This window comes from Idiotropiscis lumnitzeri, chromosome 6 (genome assembly GCF_059441095.1).
Source record: "Idiotropiscis lumnitzeri isolate Australia: NSW breed Sydney's pygmy pipehorse chromosome 6, RoL_Ilum_1.0, whole genome shotgun sequence".
NCBI classification, from domain to species: domain Eukaryota; kingdom Metazoa; phylum Chordata; class Actinopteri; order Syngnathiformes; family Syngnathidae; genus Idiotropiscis; species Idiotropiscis lumnitzeri.
In genome coordinates, this window is record NC_142396.1 from 14703029 (window position 1) to 14718643 (window position 15615).

Below are 15615 nucleotides of genomic sequence, written 5' to 3' on the forward strand. Positions count from 1 at the left end.
ATCACGTCTCTGTGACAGGTCTGAAATACAGCTTCTTTATTGCAAATAATTGTATCTCTTTTATTTTCATAAACGACATCACTGCAGCTGGAGAATGTTGAGCAGTAAAACTGTCACTGACAGTTGATCTAAAAAGTCTACACACCCTTGTTCAAATTCTAGGTTTTTGTGACATAAAACAATGAGTTTATGGCAAACCATTAAACAAAATCCACCACCGATGCGACCGACAACCTGTACAACTCAACTGAAAAAAATCAACAGGTGAAATAAGAATAAACAAATGCGATAATGTATATGCCTCAATTTGTTTTATCGCTTACATTGGCTACTTTGGTTCACCCAATAATGCCACATCAAGTGAAATGTGGTAAAGACATTAAAAAACGTTGCTGCATGAAAAACGTCAGGCGTCGTCATGGTTACAAAAACGGCATCGTGGCAAGGCGTGGTGCATCATGGGAAAACGGTTGTATGTGATTTTAAAGGAAGGCGTACCTTTCGAAGTCTCGCTATCATAAAGGTAAGTGAGTAAGAAAGAAGTGATTTGGGTAAAAATCGTTTTTATGGGAAATGTTCATAAAGTAAACTACAGTAGCTATATTGTCTCCACCTTATCCAAGAGTAGTTATATCTTGGCGCTAACATAGTTAGCCAAACTTAGCTAACTGTCGCTCTTGTGTTTGTAATGCGCATTTATATCTCTTGGGTGCCACGGTGAACGTATACCTGTTTGTTGTTGTAGTATAATTTATTAGGTTGATAACGGTACAAAAACAAACAAACACTTAGCTCAAAAGGAAGACGCTTTGATGTAGTATTATTATCCCACAGCGGAAATCGATCGACTAACAATGTCTGGTTGGTGGCTGTCGAGCTCCCCATCGTTTGCGTCTGAGGACTTCAGCTCGACTCCTCTCAAACTAAATGTGCGAAAACGTGTCCACGTTTCGGAATACCTGGTGGACGGCGACGTCCTACCTGAGGACGACGACACGTACTCTCTGTTGTCCCCCATCTACCATGACAGTTATGAGAGCGATGAGGACGACGAGCTCAGTACTACTGAGCAACCGCCCAGGTATTACCAGATTCTATAAGGTGAACTGAAACCACAGTAAATATACATAGTCAATCATTTAACGCTGTATTTTCTTTTTTTGATTGTTTGTTTTTAAGTTGTGAGCTGCAGAAATCTCCCTCGGGGCAGATAGAACCTGAAACCCTCAGTCCATGGGAAATGTGGCTAGTAAACAAAGCAAAAGAAGAGCGTCTTAAAATGAAAAAGAAAACAGAGGAGGCAAGTTGACAAGGAGCCATATTGTGTTTCCTCAAAAATGGCATGGCTGCAAGTTCTGATTCAGACACCTCTTTAACCAGGAGCGTATACTCAAGGAAAAAAAAGAACAAGAAGAAATGGACCGGAAACAGAAAAAGATCATGGAGGGAAAAAAAATCAGAGACTGGCAGCAGCTTAAAAGAGAGCAGGTTGAAAACTGGTCAACAATTCACATGATGATGATAATTTCCTATTATGTATTTTAGCCAATACAGCAAAAATAAATAAATACATCCTCTGATCATGTCTTTGTTTTTGTAATCCAAGGAAAGACATAATCAGCTTCTGAAAATCAGCAGAGAAGAAACAGAGCTGCGGTGTCAACAGGAAAAACAGAGAGAGACTGAACAGAAAGCTCAACAGAAGTACAAAGACTGGCTGCAGAAGAAGAACCAAGTGAGATTAGAGAAGGAAAAGAAGCAAAGAGTAAGACCCAATTTCAATATTTCTGCTCTTTAGCTACTGCCTTTTTTTTATTGGTGGTTACATTTCAACAGGAGGAAGCAAGTCTGAGAGAGGAGCGGGAGAAGGAGCGGCGAAGGAAGGCAGAGGAGATCTTTCAGGAATGGCTTGCAAAAAACAACGTAAAATGGAAAGCAAACCCAAAGCAACCTGATTATTCAAGTGAGTGTGATCTGAAAATCTTTAGATGCTCTGTAACTTTTTGGACAATACATTCATTTATACATGTTGTGTGCATCATTATTTTCACATCTATATATGCTGTGAGTGCTATCTTCTCCCCAGGTACCTACAGATTCCACCCACCACCCAGCTTTTATAACCCAATCCCATGGAAGCCCATTCACATGCCCCCTCCAGAAACACCTCCGGAAAATAAACCCAGCAAGAAGCCTCAGAAACAAAGAGGACAGCAAAGCTCAGCAATAAGACTCTCAAACAGGACACATAGATGACACAGAGGGTGCTTTATCCAACATAAATGTGAATCGCATTGTGACGTGGGGAATACATTAAGATTGAATTTTTTGGGCCTTCTTTTAATGTTGGAATTTCATCTGCGATTGGCTGGCAACCAGTTCAGGCTGGCCCGCCTCTCGCTCTATGACAGCTGGAATAGGCTCCAGCACACCTGTGACGTGGGTGAAAATGAGCAGTTAAAAGAATGGATTGATTTTAGAATGTGCGTTAGTGTTTTCTAAATAATTTTTCCATGATATATTTGTTAATGCATGTTGACTTTTTTAGTAGCTAAAAGTTTTGAATCCTTTTGGATTGCATTTGTTGCACAAGTGATATAAATGACGCAAATCAAAAGGTGCCAATTTAACACGTCGTAATGCAGAGACATTTTGGTTTACTTTAGCTTCATGAAAAGCTTGCAACTTGTTACAAATAGTTATGCAACATACCTTTTCAAATTCCTTTCAGTCACGATCGGTTGACCCCTTAAGTTGACCAAGAAGAGGTGCATGGAATGGAGATCTGGACCAGGTCTGTTTTTGGCTTTCTTGCTCAACGGGCAGACCACTGCCAGTCCTCAGGTCTTAATTTTGGATTTTTCAAACGCACTGTTATTTCTTCCAACAATTTTCTGAGCCTCAGCATGTGAAACAACTTCTTGATATTGAACATTATGGCCATCCACAGTATGGTGCTGCATGATCGCTGCTGTAGTTCGATCTTATTAAGGTTGGATTTTATATTTCACATCGTGACCATAACCACATTTCACACAATTACATTTTCCTTTATACATACTCTGCACCATATCCAATGTGTTGACATTTGTAACAGTGTATAGTGAATTTCTAAAGTATTCTTTCACCTGAAAAGTCATGCTTCCCACAAAAACTTTAGATTGTAGTATTTCACTGTCAAAATCCAACAAACGGGAGTCCACACTTTGTCCATTCTTTGGTTTGAACCACTTGAACTCCATCTCCAGAATTTCTTGTTTTAGGCAGACCACGAAAGACTCCCAAATCCCACTGTCTGAGTTTCTGTCCCCCACCTTCTATTTATTCTTTGTAATTTCCAGGAACATTACAATTTACTTTGACTACCAACTTTCACTTCCAAACAACAGTTGCAACATGCTGAGAAAAAAACTTTATTAAAATGTTTCGGCCTGGTATTCTTTGCCTCAGCTTCATTTCGAACCTGAAGTCATTAAAATGTTTGAGCTTCAAAGCCTCCTTTAATCTTTTATTTTATACAACACGTTGCTTACCTTAATAGTCTCCCATAATTTCTGTCTTTGACTTAAAGCATCTTTTTTTTTTCTTTGACTAACTAAACATTCTCTTGTCTTGCGCCCATGACCCTCATATTCTACAATTTACTCACGAACCACCCTTAAAGCACCTATCAATTTTTTGCACCGCTTATTGCTGTTCATGGGGAGCTGCAGCCTATGCCAGCTGACCTCGGGCAAAATGCAGATCACAAAATGTATGTCATGATGACCTCCCCCAAAAAACATTAGGAGATGAGGTTCTACGTTCATGTCTTTTCAGCCTAAGCCCCCCAAAAAACACAAAGCCAAATGTTGATGCAGGCTTGTTGGTAAATTCCAAGTTTAACCTTTATTCCGTTTTTTTTTTAAATCCGCCCTTGACTGGACTAAAAGTTCCCAAGCATTTTGGTATACCTGTGATTGATTAGCAACCAGACTAACTGGGATAGGGTCCAGGTCCCTGCAACACTCAACAGTCAACAAGATAGATAGAAAATGGATAGATGTACTCAGACCTGAGTTTGACACCTGTTGCGTTTAGGAATATTACAGATGCAACACAGATTAATGGTTACCCCCGTTCACATCTGTGTTCCAAGGTTCAGGCCTCAAATTTGGGCTGTATCCTTTATGTGTGAAATTTACAAATTCTCTCTGTGGTTAGTTGTGTGGGCTCCCTCCTACATTTTCAAAACAGGCACGTTACCTTTGCCAAAGACACTAAATTGTGCATATACCGTTATAATTTAGCTCACCACCACAATGAGGATAGGTTGCTTAGAAAATGAATGGGTGGATGGTCACTTTTGAGTTTTATGGCATTTTGATACTTTTTAGGTTTCCTTTTTAATTACCCACCTGTATTTAACAAAAGTCATGTCGATAGGTATATAAAAAGTATGTCTGTTTTAGTCTGGATTGAGACTGTGACTGCAATCAGATGGGGATATGAATGAAACAGCATGAAAAGTAACAGGAACTCTCTTATGGCCCACTTTGCATTATTTCAATGTAAAAACAGGATATCGTTGTGTAGACATAAAAACAGCTTTTGCTGTAGTACTAAACTACACTCTAGTGTTTCAACCCTTTAAATCAAGAATGGGCCAATTAATCCAGGGGCCATCCCTCCTGCTGGAACACCAACTCCACGGCGTCTTTGACATCCTGCACTATATAGGACGGCTGTGTGAGGCTCGGGTCAAAGCGAAAGTCCCTGTGGCCGTGAAAGATGCGCTGCTCGGTCACCGTGTGCCCCGTGTCCGACGGCAGCTCCTCCTCTTTGCTGTACACTCCTGTACACACCAGAATGGAGTGGCACGTCTCCGGGAGATCCGAGCCTGGCCCAAACACACCGGATGTGCCGCCTAGCTCGCTTGATGTCATTTTAGGGGCCTGGTCAACGGGTTGAGCACATGCTTTACTTTGGTTAGCTCGCTTCTGGGCCTGAGAATACTGAGCCGCCTGGAGGTAGCGGTTGTAGAGATTGGCACCATATATGTCAGCCATTGGATTATCACTATCAAGAAAAAGTGACATACTGTAAATTTGGATTAACAAAGATGGCGTGGGACAAGATGGAGGGACAGAGTCACTCACCCTATGGCATACAGTCTCTTCACAGGTGTGGCCCATCCAAGTCTCTCAGCCTGCTGCCTGACCAGCAGCTCTGCATAATTATAAGTCACTACGCTGGGTTTGCCAATCAGAGCCTCATACTTGAGGTCATGACCTGTCACCTTTTTGTAAAGGCTCTCCAAACACACCAGGAACATCCCATGACCAAACCTGTTAAGGAACAACGACATGAATAATAATCCAGGACAAAGAATAGCACTTTTGTTTTTTTCCCCCCCCAGATACTCCACCTGGGATTCTTGGCCTCAGCCATCCACAGCAGGTCCATGTTACAGGCCAGCACCGGAATGTGAGGATACTGCACAGAATTCCAATTCCTGTCCGGATTTCCGTTTGTTAGAAGGACATCAACAATCAGCTGGAGGTTGGTTTCCCATCTGATTGGCTCACCAAATAAGATGACAGCTATAAGGAAAGAGAAAAACATGTGCAGGTGTATCTCAATTAGAATATGATAGGAAACTTGATTAATTTCAGCAGTTTAATTTAGGACGTAAAACTCAATTCACTACATGGACTGAAATATTTCCAGAATTAAGAAAAAAAAAAACACCCAATGAAGTATGTCAATAGATTAGAATATTATATAAGAAACAATCAAAAACGTTTCAAGATAGATATGAAGCAGGAATTGGCCTACTGAAATAAATACATTTTCTACGATACTGTATCTTACTGAGTTTCATTTGAATTGTATGTGTGTCTGCGTGTGTGGGGGTGCGTGCGGGGGTGTGTGGGGGTGTGTGTGTGTGTGTACAAACATACCATCTATTGGCTGTAAACCTTTAGTGGGAGGAATCTGTGAGGCAAGATATAAGTATGCAAATAAATTATTGTATATAGTGTACATTGATTATGTCTAGATCTACCCCAACATTAGGTACACCAGCACAATCTAAATACATCCAGTAAAGAAGAGTTGCAACAAAAACTGTGCTCTGAAATTAGTTCACATTAAATAGTGAAGTTGTCGTCAAGGAGTTTGTCGTTAGTGTAGAGCTACATAAATGAAGAAACTTACATGGTCTTTGGGTCTTCTGTTGTGATCCACTATATCCAAAAGAGGGTAGCCTTCTCTGAGATTATCTATTGTGACAACATTCTGGAAGCCCAACCTAAAGTTTAATAGGTCAAGGTAAACCTGTGTGAGCTTTAGTTTATAACAATTACACAAATCTACTGAACAAACAGATAGTAAAGGGTCCAAAGTTTTTAAAACTTTTTAGAGCCGAGTGAAGCACACTAAATAAACAGCACGCACACAGGGAGGTTTCAGACAGGGCAGGAGTTGCATATTTAAAACAGGATACATGTGAGCCACCTCTTCAACAGGACCCTGTCCTGAGACCAGCACACACATTTGGTGAAACTGTGTGAACATTCGCAAAGGACTGTGGGACAGCATTACCTGGTCTGGTGACACCTAAGTGCAACGGCCACAAAGAAACAGGAGTTAGGAGGCAAACAATAAGGCAAAGCAAGTTGAGAATCCATACAACAATTTGAGAAATTGATTTAATTTACCTCCACTTCAAGCAGATGTGAAAGATACTCTGCTTTAGTTTGCCGCATGCAGTTTCCAGCATTAGTGACAAACACCACGGGAACTTTGTATTTGCCCTGGTGGTCTACGAGGTTCCTGAAACACTGCTTGGCTGCAGGGATGGGTGTTCGACCGCGCACCAGCACGCCATCGATGTCGAAGAGGAGACCAAATGAGCCCTGAGGAGACGGCTAGGAAAAGCAACATGTGCACAGCGACAAAAAAAATATACTTAAAATAAACAACCCCTTCAATCAAATCACAATAATAACAATGATAATGAATTAATTGATCAGCCATTATAGAATTTATTCTACGTTGCTGTAAAGATTAAAGGGGATGTGAAATTTTATTTTCTATTGTTTATACACAAATAGTTCAGCCATCAAGTGTGAAATTACACAACCAAGTATATCTTTTGGATCGGAGGCATATGATTAAATTGAGAATTGCTGCGTGTTGCTTAAAAAAATACTTGCAAGGTTGTACAAAGTGAAATATTGCAACAATGTTGCCAAGTTATAAACACTGATTATCCACCTGATTCATCTCATAACCCAGATCTCTGTTTTGTCGCCACGGGAACGATTGCCATACTCAGCATTTACATTACATTTCAGAGTATCGCTGGAGTGTGACAAGCCCATATAAAGTGCACTTTAATTTTTTTTCAATCATTTGGGTATTTTGACCAGAGAATGTCAGAAACATTTTATTACAACAGAAAACTTCAGATTTAAAATTGTGAAAAAAAAATTATATTTCTTTTTATAACATGTCTATGACAACTCTGGCAAAATGCATTACTTTACTGCAACCAGTAGAGGCACTATTGACAAGTTTACGGTTTAATAACTACATTTTCTCCCTTATAAGAAGACGCAGCTAAGATAATGGATGGATTACCTTCAAAAAGATAAATATGCTTTCTTTTTATGGCCGTATTATTTTAATGATGCCTTTATTACTGTGACTGCACTTCAGTTTTTTATGCCTTATTCAACTACACAAGACACTAATACGTAACAACTAAAATCGTTTCCAGTGTAAACAGTGTAGCAATTCACAATACGTCTCTCCTATTGGATATTCTATAACGTGCATTTAATGAGGGGCTTCGTCATGTGATTTCTGACGTCAATTTAAAAAAGGTAATCGATACTTTGCTCCAAAAGCATTGTATGCTACATACGGGGATTCCGTATGAAGTGTAGTTAAGATAGCACTTATTAAATATTCGAGTACTATTAATAGGGCGTGATGTTTCAAGTTAAGTGTTGATATTTCTCCACTTTTCTCCTTCATGTTAATTATTAAAACAAAATATTAAATCAGTCACTTACTTGGCTGTAACTTCTTTTTGCTGCTCCTTCCCTGATTGATTGAAACCGTTTCCATGCACTTTTCAAACATATTAATCTCTGCATTTTTTTAGTGTTAAAATGCCGCGTGTTCAAAGACAAACATTTAGTAAAACGGGCTGAATGATTAAATGACACTGACGGCCTCTGTTTAAAAACCGACCTGTTGAAAACTAAGGTCGCAAAATGCAAAACATTGAACACGAAAACACTGACCCAGTATTATTCTGGTGCTGTTTGACTTTTTCCGGTTACAAAACGCGCATGCGTACAAGTACGCACGCTTCCCGGAAACGCACTTTTACGAGATTCAGAGACGCTTTTAATTTTAAGAAAACGAAACAAACTCTAGCCTACCTCGGCGAGCTCATCCATCCATCAATTATCTGTACAATAACATTGAAAATTATCTTCCAAAGCTAATATTGAGTTAGACCATTCATTTATCATGAAACATTATTGTTTGTTTTAAAGCCACACAACTGATACGTAGAAATGTGAACTGCCATACTTGTAAACATGTCTCAAGTTTGTGCAGCCATTTGTTGTCAAGCAGAATTGTTGGAGCCCAACAAAACACACACACATTGAGAAAAAGGTTTTCCATAAAACTTAGGAGGCGGGTGGTGATCAGATAAAGGTGGGTTTAAAATGGGAATAAAATGTTTTGGATTAAAAAACATTTATTGGCCCAAATTAGACACATTCTACTAATAAACAATACAAAGAACATCACTTGATAAATAAATCTTTTTATGGCATCTATTTAAAAAATAAAAAAACAACAACAACAACCCTCCAATGTGACCATTCCTCAACAAAATCTGAGCTCATTTTCCAGTCCATATATCTTGGCCTTTAACGTCATCAGATCACTCTGGACCTTCTTGGTCCTTGTGTTGCTCTCCCGGACCTCTTGTAGGATAGCTAAATCCTGGTTTGGCCCAACATTAAGCGTTACCTGTGGAATAAATACAGATGTTTATGCTTAAACATAGCATAAATTCACTGACATCTATCAACCAATTACACGCCCATTTCCCTTTGTTGAGAAAAGGGCAATCGCTCTCTCATGTTTCCATTTCAAGAGTTGACCGTCCCTCAGCCTTTTTACCTGTACAAGCTGTTTTTCTACGTCTTTGAGTTTTTGCCTAAGTTGCCTGAGGTCTGTCTTGAAGCCCTCCACCTCCAAGGTTCTCCTCTTCTCCAGCGCCTCATAACGCTGAGTCATCAGCTTAAGACGTTGAGCCACTTTTTCCGCACGCTCCTGTGAACATCAAATCCGACTAAAGTGAGATAGGGTGGTCCACAACACTGTGGAACCTTCCAAGTCAAATACCCCTAACTATATTACTCATATAATTCTGAATTTTATGTAATTTCAATGAGTTTAAACCTCATCATGTGTGGCCATGACATTACATGAGAAAACTGTAGGCATTGGAAGGATTAACTCTTCATGTGTGTTATGCTTTTTCTTTTGCTGCACAAATTCTAAAACAACCAGCCTAAAAAAAAGGTGTTAAGAGGCATGCATATTAAGAGAAGACAAATGTAAGAAAAATAGAATATACAAGGCAATAATAAACGCAGTACGGCTCTTCACTTTTTAATCAATGTAAGGGCAGAACATTATTAAAAAATTTATATTGGTACATACCTTTTTACACAGAAAATTAACAATGAAACACATGAGGTGCATTTGCCAAAGCAAATCCAATTTGTGTTGTATGTTTGTCTGTGCCTTTGTCCTGCAAATTAAGAATGTTATATCTCTTAACATTGGTTAACTTAGACTTGTAGGAAATTTAAGATTATTTAGGTATTTAAAATTGGCCAACTGCTTTTAGGTCTCTGGCCTTCCTGTGTAGTGTTTGCATGTTCTCACTGTGTTTCCGGGCACGTTCCAAAAACATGCATATTAAGGCCTCTACACACCAATCTGACGTCAGCCGCGATGGCCAAATGTCGTTTCGACCTAGAAGTTGGCTGGCCAGACCGGAAAATGACAGAAGAACATACAGAGATGTCAACGACACGGTCCTTCTGTGCATGAGTAGTTAGTCAATGCGTAGCCTTTGACGGTGATGCTGAATAACAACAGTTCTTCTTGAATGAGTGTGATTAATTTCTCTTCGTGCTCTTCTGTCCATTATGTCCATCAATGAGATGTGAAAAACGAGCTAAATGTATTCAGCTCTTGAGGAACTGCTTCAAATCTCACCATTTGTTCGTTTTCGTCACTTACCAATCTTGTCCCATGCACTGATTCGCCAGTTTACAGCCAATTTTAGAGATCATTTGTCCCAACAGCCCGACCCGATTCGACACATTGAATTGGACGAACACGCCCCCCCCGACGCTCAAACAACAGCTCCGACTTTACGACGGCGTACCAAACAGGTGGCGCGGACCAATTTTTCCATGACCGACGTCAGATTGTTTTGTTTGAGGCCTAAGTTTACAGATGGCTCTAAATTGTGGATAGATGTGAACGAGAATGCTTGTCAGTAAAGTGTCTTTGAGTATTAACAAAAAGGCTATTTAAATCTTGTTTGATTTAGAATTATTAAAACAAATGAGTATGAGCCATAAAACAATTGTACCTTCAATATTTCCCTGCCAACCTCGCTCTGCTCCCTGGCTTGGGCCAGTTCTGATTCCAGAGCAACACACTGCTCCCTGTACATCTCTGCCATGCGGTGGGCTTGCTTTATGTCCTCCTGCATTGCCTAAGAAGATCAAATAAACCACATAAAGAGTTGTATTTTCAGAAAGTTTTGTAGGGATGATCTTTAAGCATTATAAACGTCTATGAGACATACTTTTATGTCATCTTTGTATTTCTGCCTGAAGTCTGGCTGCGGGCTGAGCCGAGTTGGACTGCCGCCGCTAACGGGTTGCCGCATTCGCCCCACCTCCACACCAACCGAGACAGATTTTTTGGGACGGTCAGCCCGTATGTTCATATCCCCGAGGAGGCGGTCCTTCTCCAACATCCATTTCTTTTCCTGAGTCTTTGTCTCATATTTTAGCTTTAAGAAATCTTTGGTGCTTTCGTAAAGCAGGTTCTGGGTTCGCTGTAGCCTAAACAACACAGGCGCTATCTCATCTGTATGTCAAACAGAAATGTATTTAAATGTCTAGACAATTACAAAAGTCTCACTTCTCTGTCAAATTGGTGATGTGGCACTCAAATCTCTGCCTTTCAGCCTGCGCCTCCTCTTTTTTCATCTGTCGGTCCTCCTGAAGTGACTCAATCTGTTCTCTGGCCAGGCGGGTTTGTTCCTCCATCTGGGCCTGCAGAGCTTCCACCTGGGGCCACATCGTCAATATCAACGCTTCATAAATATGTTTACAACAATTGAATACAAACAGAAAACGTGGTCCTTACCTGTAGTATTAAAGAATGGTTGTCCGTTTTATATTTTTCCAAACTATCGCCAGTTCCCAAATCTGCTAATTTTGCTTTCTTGATGGTCTCTGCTAAGAGAACATGGCATTGGATTTATACCAAAAACAATCAAATCAGACAAACAAACAAAATCATCTACTTCCCTTTGTTTGCTTTTCTTTACTAAATTAAATGATAAGGCAGAGTAGGAACAACAAACTCCACTAAAACACATCAATCCGTTAGTGCGACAAATGAAGTAAAGTCTCAAACCTTTACTGGTCACAGTTGGTTTTAAATTTGTTGCCCTGAGATTGAGATTCCCCCCCAGCTCCTGGTTCTTCTGTTTGATCGCCACCTTGGAATAATATGTTACACAATTAGTATTTCAAACCTAAATCGAGTACAAAACTGGCGAGTACACTCCCAGTCGTAATGCCATGGCGACCACTACATAACTAAGTGAATACGTCCTCTAACAAGAGACTACAGAAGTTGTGGTAAACATGCGACTCTTACCAGCCAATTATGCAATAAACCATATATTTATCATTATTCCAATCTTAAATAAAGAAGAAGTGTACCTTGTGAGGAGGCTCCCGTAGGAAATATGTGGTCTCTCCATCATCAGTACCCACCAGTGAAAGAAGGTGTTGAATTTTCTTTCTGTCCTCCAGCTCTCTGGGCAACAGTAAACAGATTCAAGGATGGTTTTGAGAGTTACAAAAGCTGACAAAAAAATAAAGATGTTACCCGGTCACAGAGAGATTAGGGGAAAAAAGAGTTAATAATGTTCTTACAATTTTAATAATAATTATAATTATCTGTATTATATGACACACAGAAAAAAAGTTTAGTAATCACGTGTGGCCCATCTGTCTCGGATGCCTGCTTCTTTGGGGCTCATTTGCGAGGAGTTATTTACATTTCAAAAACCAATTACATTTCATGACAGACATTTTTGCTAATTATCTGGATATGGGTACATTCTTCTCCTTCTTATTTTTTAACCATATGAGTCAATGTGATACCATTAGAACTGCCAGACCCCCAGATTCATATTGGCATATTCTGTTTCCCATCCTTCATTAGTTGCATCACAAGTAGCCTGATAACTAACAAAGAGATGCACAAACAACCCCAAATGTAAAGTTCTGTGAATTGCTTTCCCATATACGTATTAATGATTCAGGCATTTGGAAGTCTGTGCTCTACCTACTTATAATTGTAAATTTGACGATTAGGCCTATGGTGTTGGTAAAACAATAAATAGAAATGTGGCCTAAGACTTTTGCAAAGGACTGTGCGTCAACCAAATTTCATGTCCCCCAATGAAGCTGGTGTCGGGCACTAATGATACTTATTTCTAAAATTACAGGGGGTGCTACAGAATGAATTTTGAGGGAGGAAGTGGGTATATTGGGGATAGGATTGAAACGACTGACCAGCGTCGGGTCACTTTTAGAGTCGTAAAGTGATGGCTGATGTATCACAAAATTTCAATGAGGACTGAAGTTGTTGCTAATGCCGTTTTCTCTGCGCATTATTAGTCATATTGACACATTTTAGCTAAGATGTTGTTTCACTTTGCATCACTTCCCTCACTCCTAGCTGCTATTCCGGAGGTACAATAACAACAGTATGTAATCTTTCCAAACTAGCATTGATTATTATAAAAAATATTTGCCAATAAACATTGGCATGTTTCTTTTTTGATTGTTTGGGAATTTTACTTTTTGGGCATGGTGATGCACCAAAAAAAAAAAAAAGGCTATTCTTTCATCAAAATAACAATTATCGACATCAATTTCAAGATGTCAGAATAACATTTTTTTTATTTTTTACAGTACCTTTACCGTGATGCTTTTTTTTAAGAATGTTTGGAGTGAGTGCTTTTGCTCCCACCTGATCTTTAGTCTGTCATTTTCTGCATGAAGTCGCAGAGACTGTTCTCTTTCTTGGTAGAGGTACACCTGCATGTCACTCAGCGCATTCTGCAGTTCTGCAATTTCTCCTTCACGCAGCCGTAAATCACCCAAGAGTTTATGCTGGCATAAAGTATTCAAAACAGAGATATTAGTTCACATAATAACACATCATGTGTAACATCACAAATCCATCATTTCAGGTCACCTGGTCCTCTATAATGCTCTTGTACTTCTCCAACATCTTCAGCAGCTGCCCATGCTCTCCATCAAACTGGGAAAGCTTTTCCTTGTAGAACTCCAAAAGTTCCCTGGAGGGACGAATGTGTGCTAACCGCTCATTGATGGAGGGAAGTGGGGAATCTGATTCATTGCCAGCATTATTCACACAGACACAGGATCTGCAAAAAGAAAGACTTGTCAGTCCTTAGGATTGGACCACTTCTACGTACTCGTAGTATGTAATGCAAAGACACACACAAAAAAAGAATATGATATGATATAGACAGTGAGACCAAATCTATGCAGGGTAAGAATGAGGGATACATTTAGAATGTTTAGCCTCCTTTACTGTATAGGCCCCCTCCCCAAAATAAATAAATGAATAAAGAAAATACATTACCTGTGTGCCACTGAAGGTTTTTTGGGAGATCCCATCCCGAGACAAAGCTAAAAATGAGAGAATAATATGCTACATCACAATTAACAGATTAACAATTCTTGCATAGTATAATGCAAAATTAAATGGTTTGGTGATAAGAAAAAAAATTCAACATTCCAACCTCATGCTTTGCTACATATTTAGTCTTTAAACTCCTGTAATGTTGCCAACTGACATTGAGACACTGTAAATTCAGCCTAGTGTGAAACATTATAGAAATGAATTTCATATTTCTTCACAAATCCAAACTATTGGTCAGTCACTTTTACAAATTATTGATCAATCTTAAGTGTGGAAAATGGCTTACTGATTTTGACATGTAATGTTAATGGTTGGATGGAAACTCATGTGGGAAAATGTTCCCCAGAAGTAAATGTACTGTCTATCCATCAATTTTCTATGGCGCTTTTCCTCATAAGGGAAAAGGACCTGAAGCCCAATGTCGTTCAGTTGGGCAAACGACAGGGAGGGCTGGGTTGAGGATGTTGCACCCTGGTCATCAGCCAATCGCAGGGCAGCAAACTTTTATTTGCAACAATTTTATTTATGATATACCGACTAGCCACAACATTAAACCCACTTGCACAATCTAGTTGGATCAAATAAATAATTAAAATGTTGCCTTTACGAATTTTGGTTGACATCGTCAGAAGTATTGTACTTCTTCTTGTTCTTCTGAGTTATATTTTTAGACAAAACACGTAAAATAAAATCCTAAATAGGCAAAAATTTAAGTGATTCTAATGCATTAAAAAAAACGTTCTATCGGTAAAAGCAACCACCACAAAGAGGCGTTCAATGTCGCCTCCAAACTCTGAGGAGGGCGGAGAGAGAGATTCACTTCCATGGACAGGGCGCCAGGGGAAGCGGGACTTTTGAAACGCTCTACTTTGACACAATATATTAGACAGCATTTCAGATGCAGAATATTACGCGCATCCGTCATGTAGACGTATTGATTTAGCAGAGAATTTGTTTTGGACTTAACAGTATCAATGTAAATACGGAATGTGTCATTGTAGTGATATCTATATAAATTGTTCGTGCTCGGCTACATTGAGTACGTGTTTAAGAAAAGAATTCTGATGTAAAAAATAAAACGACATCTTGATCATTGAGAGTCCTAATAAGACATTACCCCAAATTTCACATACCCCAGAGCTGTTTTGTTGTCTCTTGTTCGTTGCGATTGTAGCAGTTTGAAACCCGGAAGTTTACATATTTTTGTCTTCTTCGGTTTCAAAAATGGGGGTGATAATGACAACTCTGTCATCTAGCGGTAGACAACAAGAACAAGAACAACCCACGACAACTTTAACACAATGAACGCCAATTAATAATAATAATAATAATGATAATATTAACAACAATAGTAACAATAATATTAATTATTATTAGTATTATAATTATTATTATTAATTATAATTATTATATAAATTATAATAATAATAATAATAATTATTATTATTATACTGATGATGATAAAATAACAACGATCGTCATCATCTTCATCATCATCCTGTCCTGTAAGTTGCTTATCCGTCAGGGAACTCC

At 39.1% G+C, this 15615-nt stretch overlaps 3 protein-coding genes across 4 annotated transcripts; 1 reads left to right on the forward strand and 2 right to left on the reverse strand.

Annotated features, from left to right (window-relative positions):
• The first annotated feature begins 446 nt into the window (after positions 1 to 446).
• On the forward strand, positions 447 to 3437 carry ccdc34 (coiled-coil domain containing 34). The gene is made up of 7 exons (XM_088298940.1): positions 447 to 523; positions 835 to 1081; positions 1180 to 1300; positions 1381 to 1488; positions 1607 to 1765; positions 1837 to 1963; positions 2087 to 3437. The coding sequence occupies exons 2-7, from the start codon at positions 855 to 857 to the stop codon at positions 2254 to 2256; spliced, it is 912 nt and encodes a 303-aa protein (XP_088155066.1). The 5' UTR covers positions 447 to 523; positions 835 to 854; the 3' UTR covers positions 2257 to 3437.
• A 1086-nt stretch (positions 3438 to 4523) lies between these two features.
• hdhd5 (haloacid dehalogenase like hydrolase domain containing 5) lies at positions 4524 to 8338 on the reverse strand. Its single transcript, XM_088298939.1, has 8 exons — positions 8064 to 8338; positions 6702 to 6911; positions 6488 to 6600; positions 6199 to 6292; positions 5943 to 5976; positions 5408 to 5582; positions 5139 to 5327; positions 4524 to 5058 (listed from the first exon to the last, which is right to left on the reverse strand). The coding sequence occupies exons 1-8, from the start codon at positions 8145 to 8147 to the stop codon at positions 4650 to 4652; spliced, it is 1308 nt and encodes a 435-aa protein (XP_088155065.1). The 5' UTR covers positions 8148 to 8338; the 3' UTR covers positions 4524 to 4649.
• A 479-nt stretch (positions 8339 to 8817) lies between these two features.
• On the reverse strand, positions 8818 to 15331 carry ccdc77 (coiled-coil domain containing 77). 2 transcript variants are annotated; one of them, XM_088298907.1, is made up of 12 exons: positions 15216 to 15331; positions 14023 to 14069; positions 13609 to 13801; positions 13381 to 13523; positions 12060 to 12156; positions 11749 to 11833; positions 11476 to 11564; positions 11248 to 11396; positions 10907 to 11168; positions 10688 to 10813; positions 9196 to 9348; positions 8818 to 9042 (listed from the first exon to the last, which is right to left on the reverse strand). In XM_088298907.1, the coding sequence occupies exons 2-12, from the start codon at positions 14055 to 14057 to the stop codon at positions 8896 to 8898; spliced, it is 1479 nt and encodes a 492-aa protein (XP_088155033.1). In that variant the 5' UTR covers positions 14058 to 14069; positions 15216 to 15331; the 3' UTR covers positions 8818 to 8895. The 2 variants fall into 2 exon arrangements, with proteins under 2 accessions (XP_088155033.1, XP_088155032.1); XM_088298906.1 differs by having other exon boundaries at positions 11476 to 11567.
• Positions 15332 to 15615: the final 284 nt, after the last annotated feature.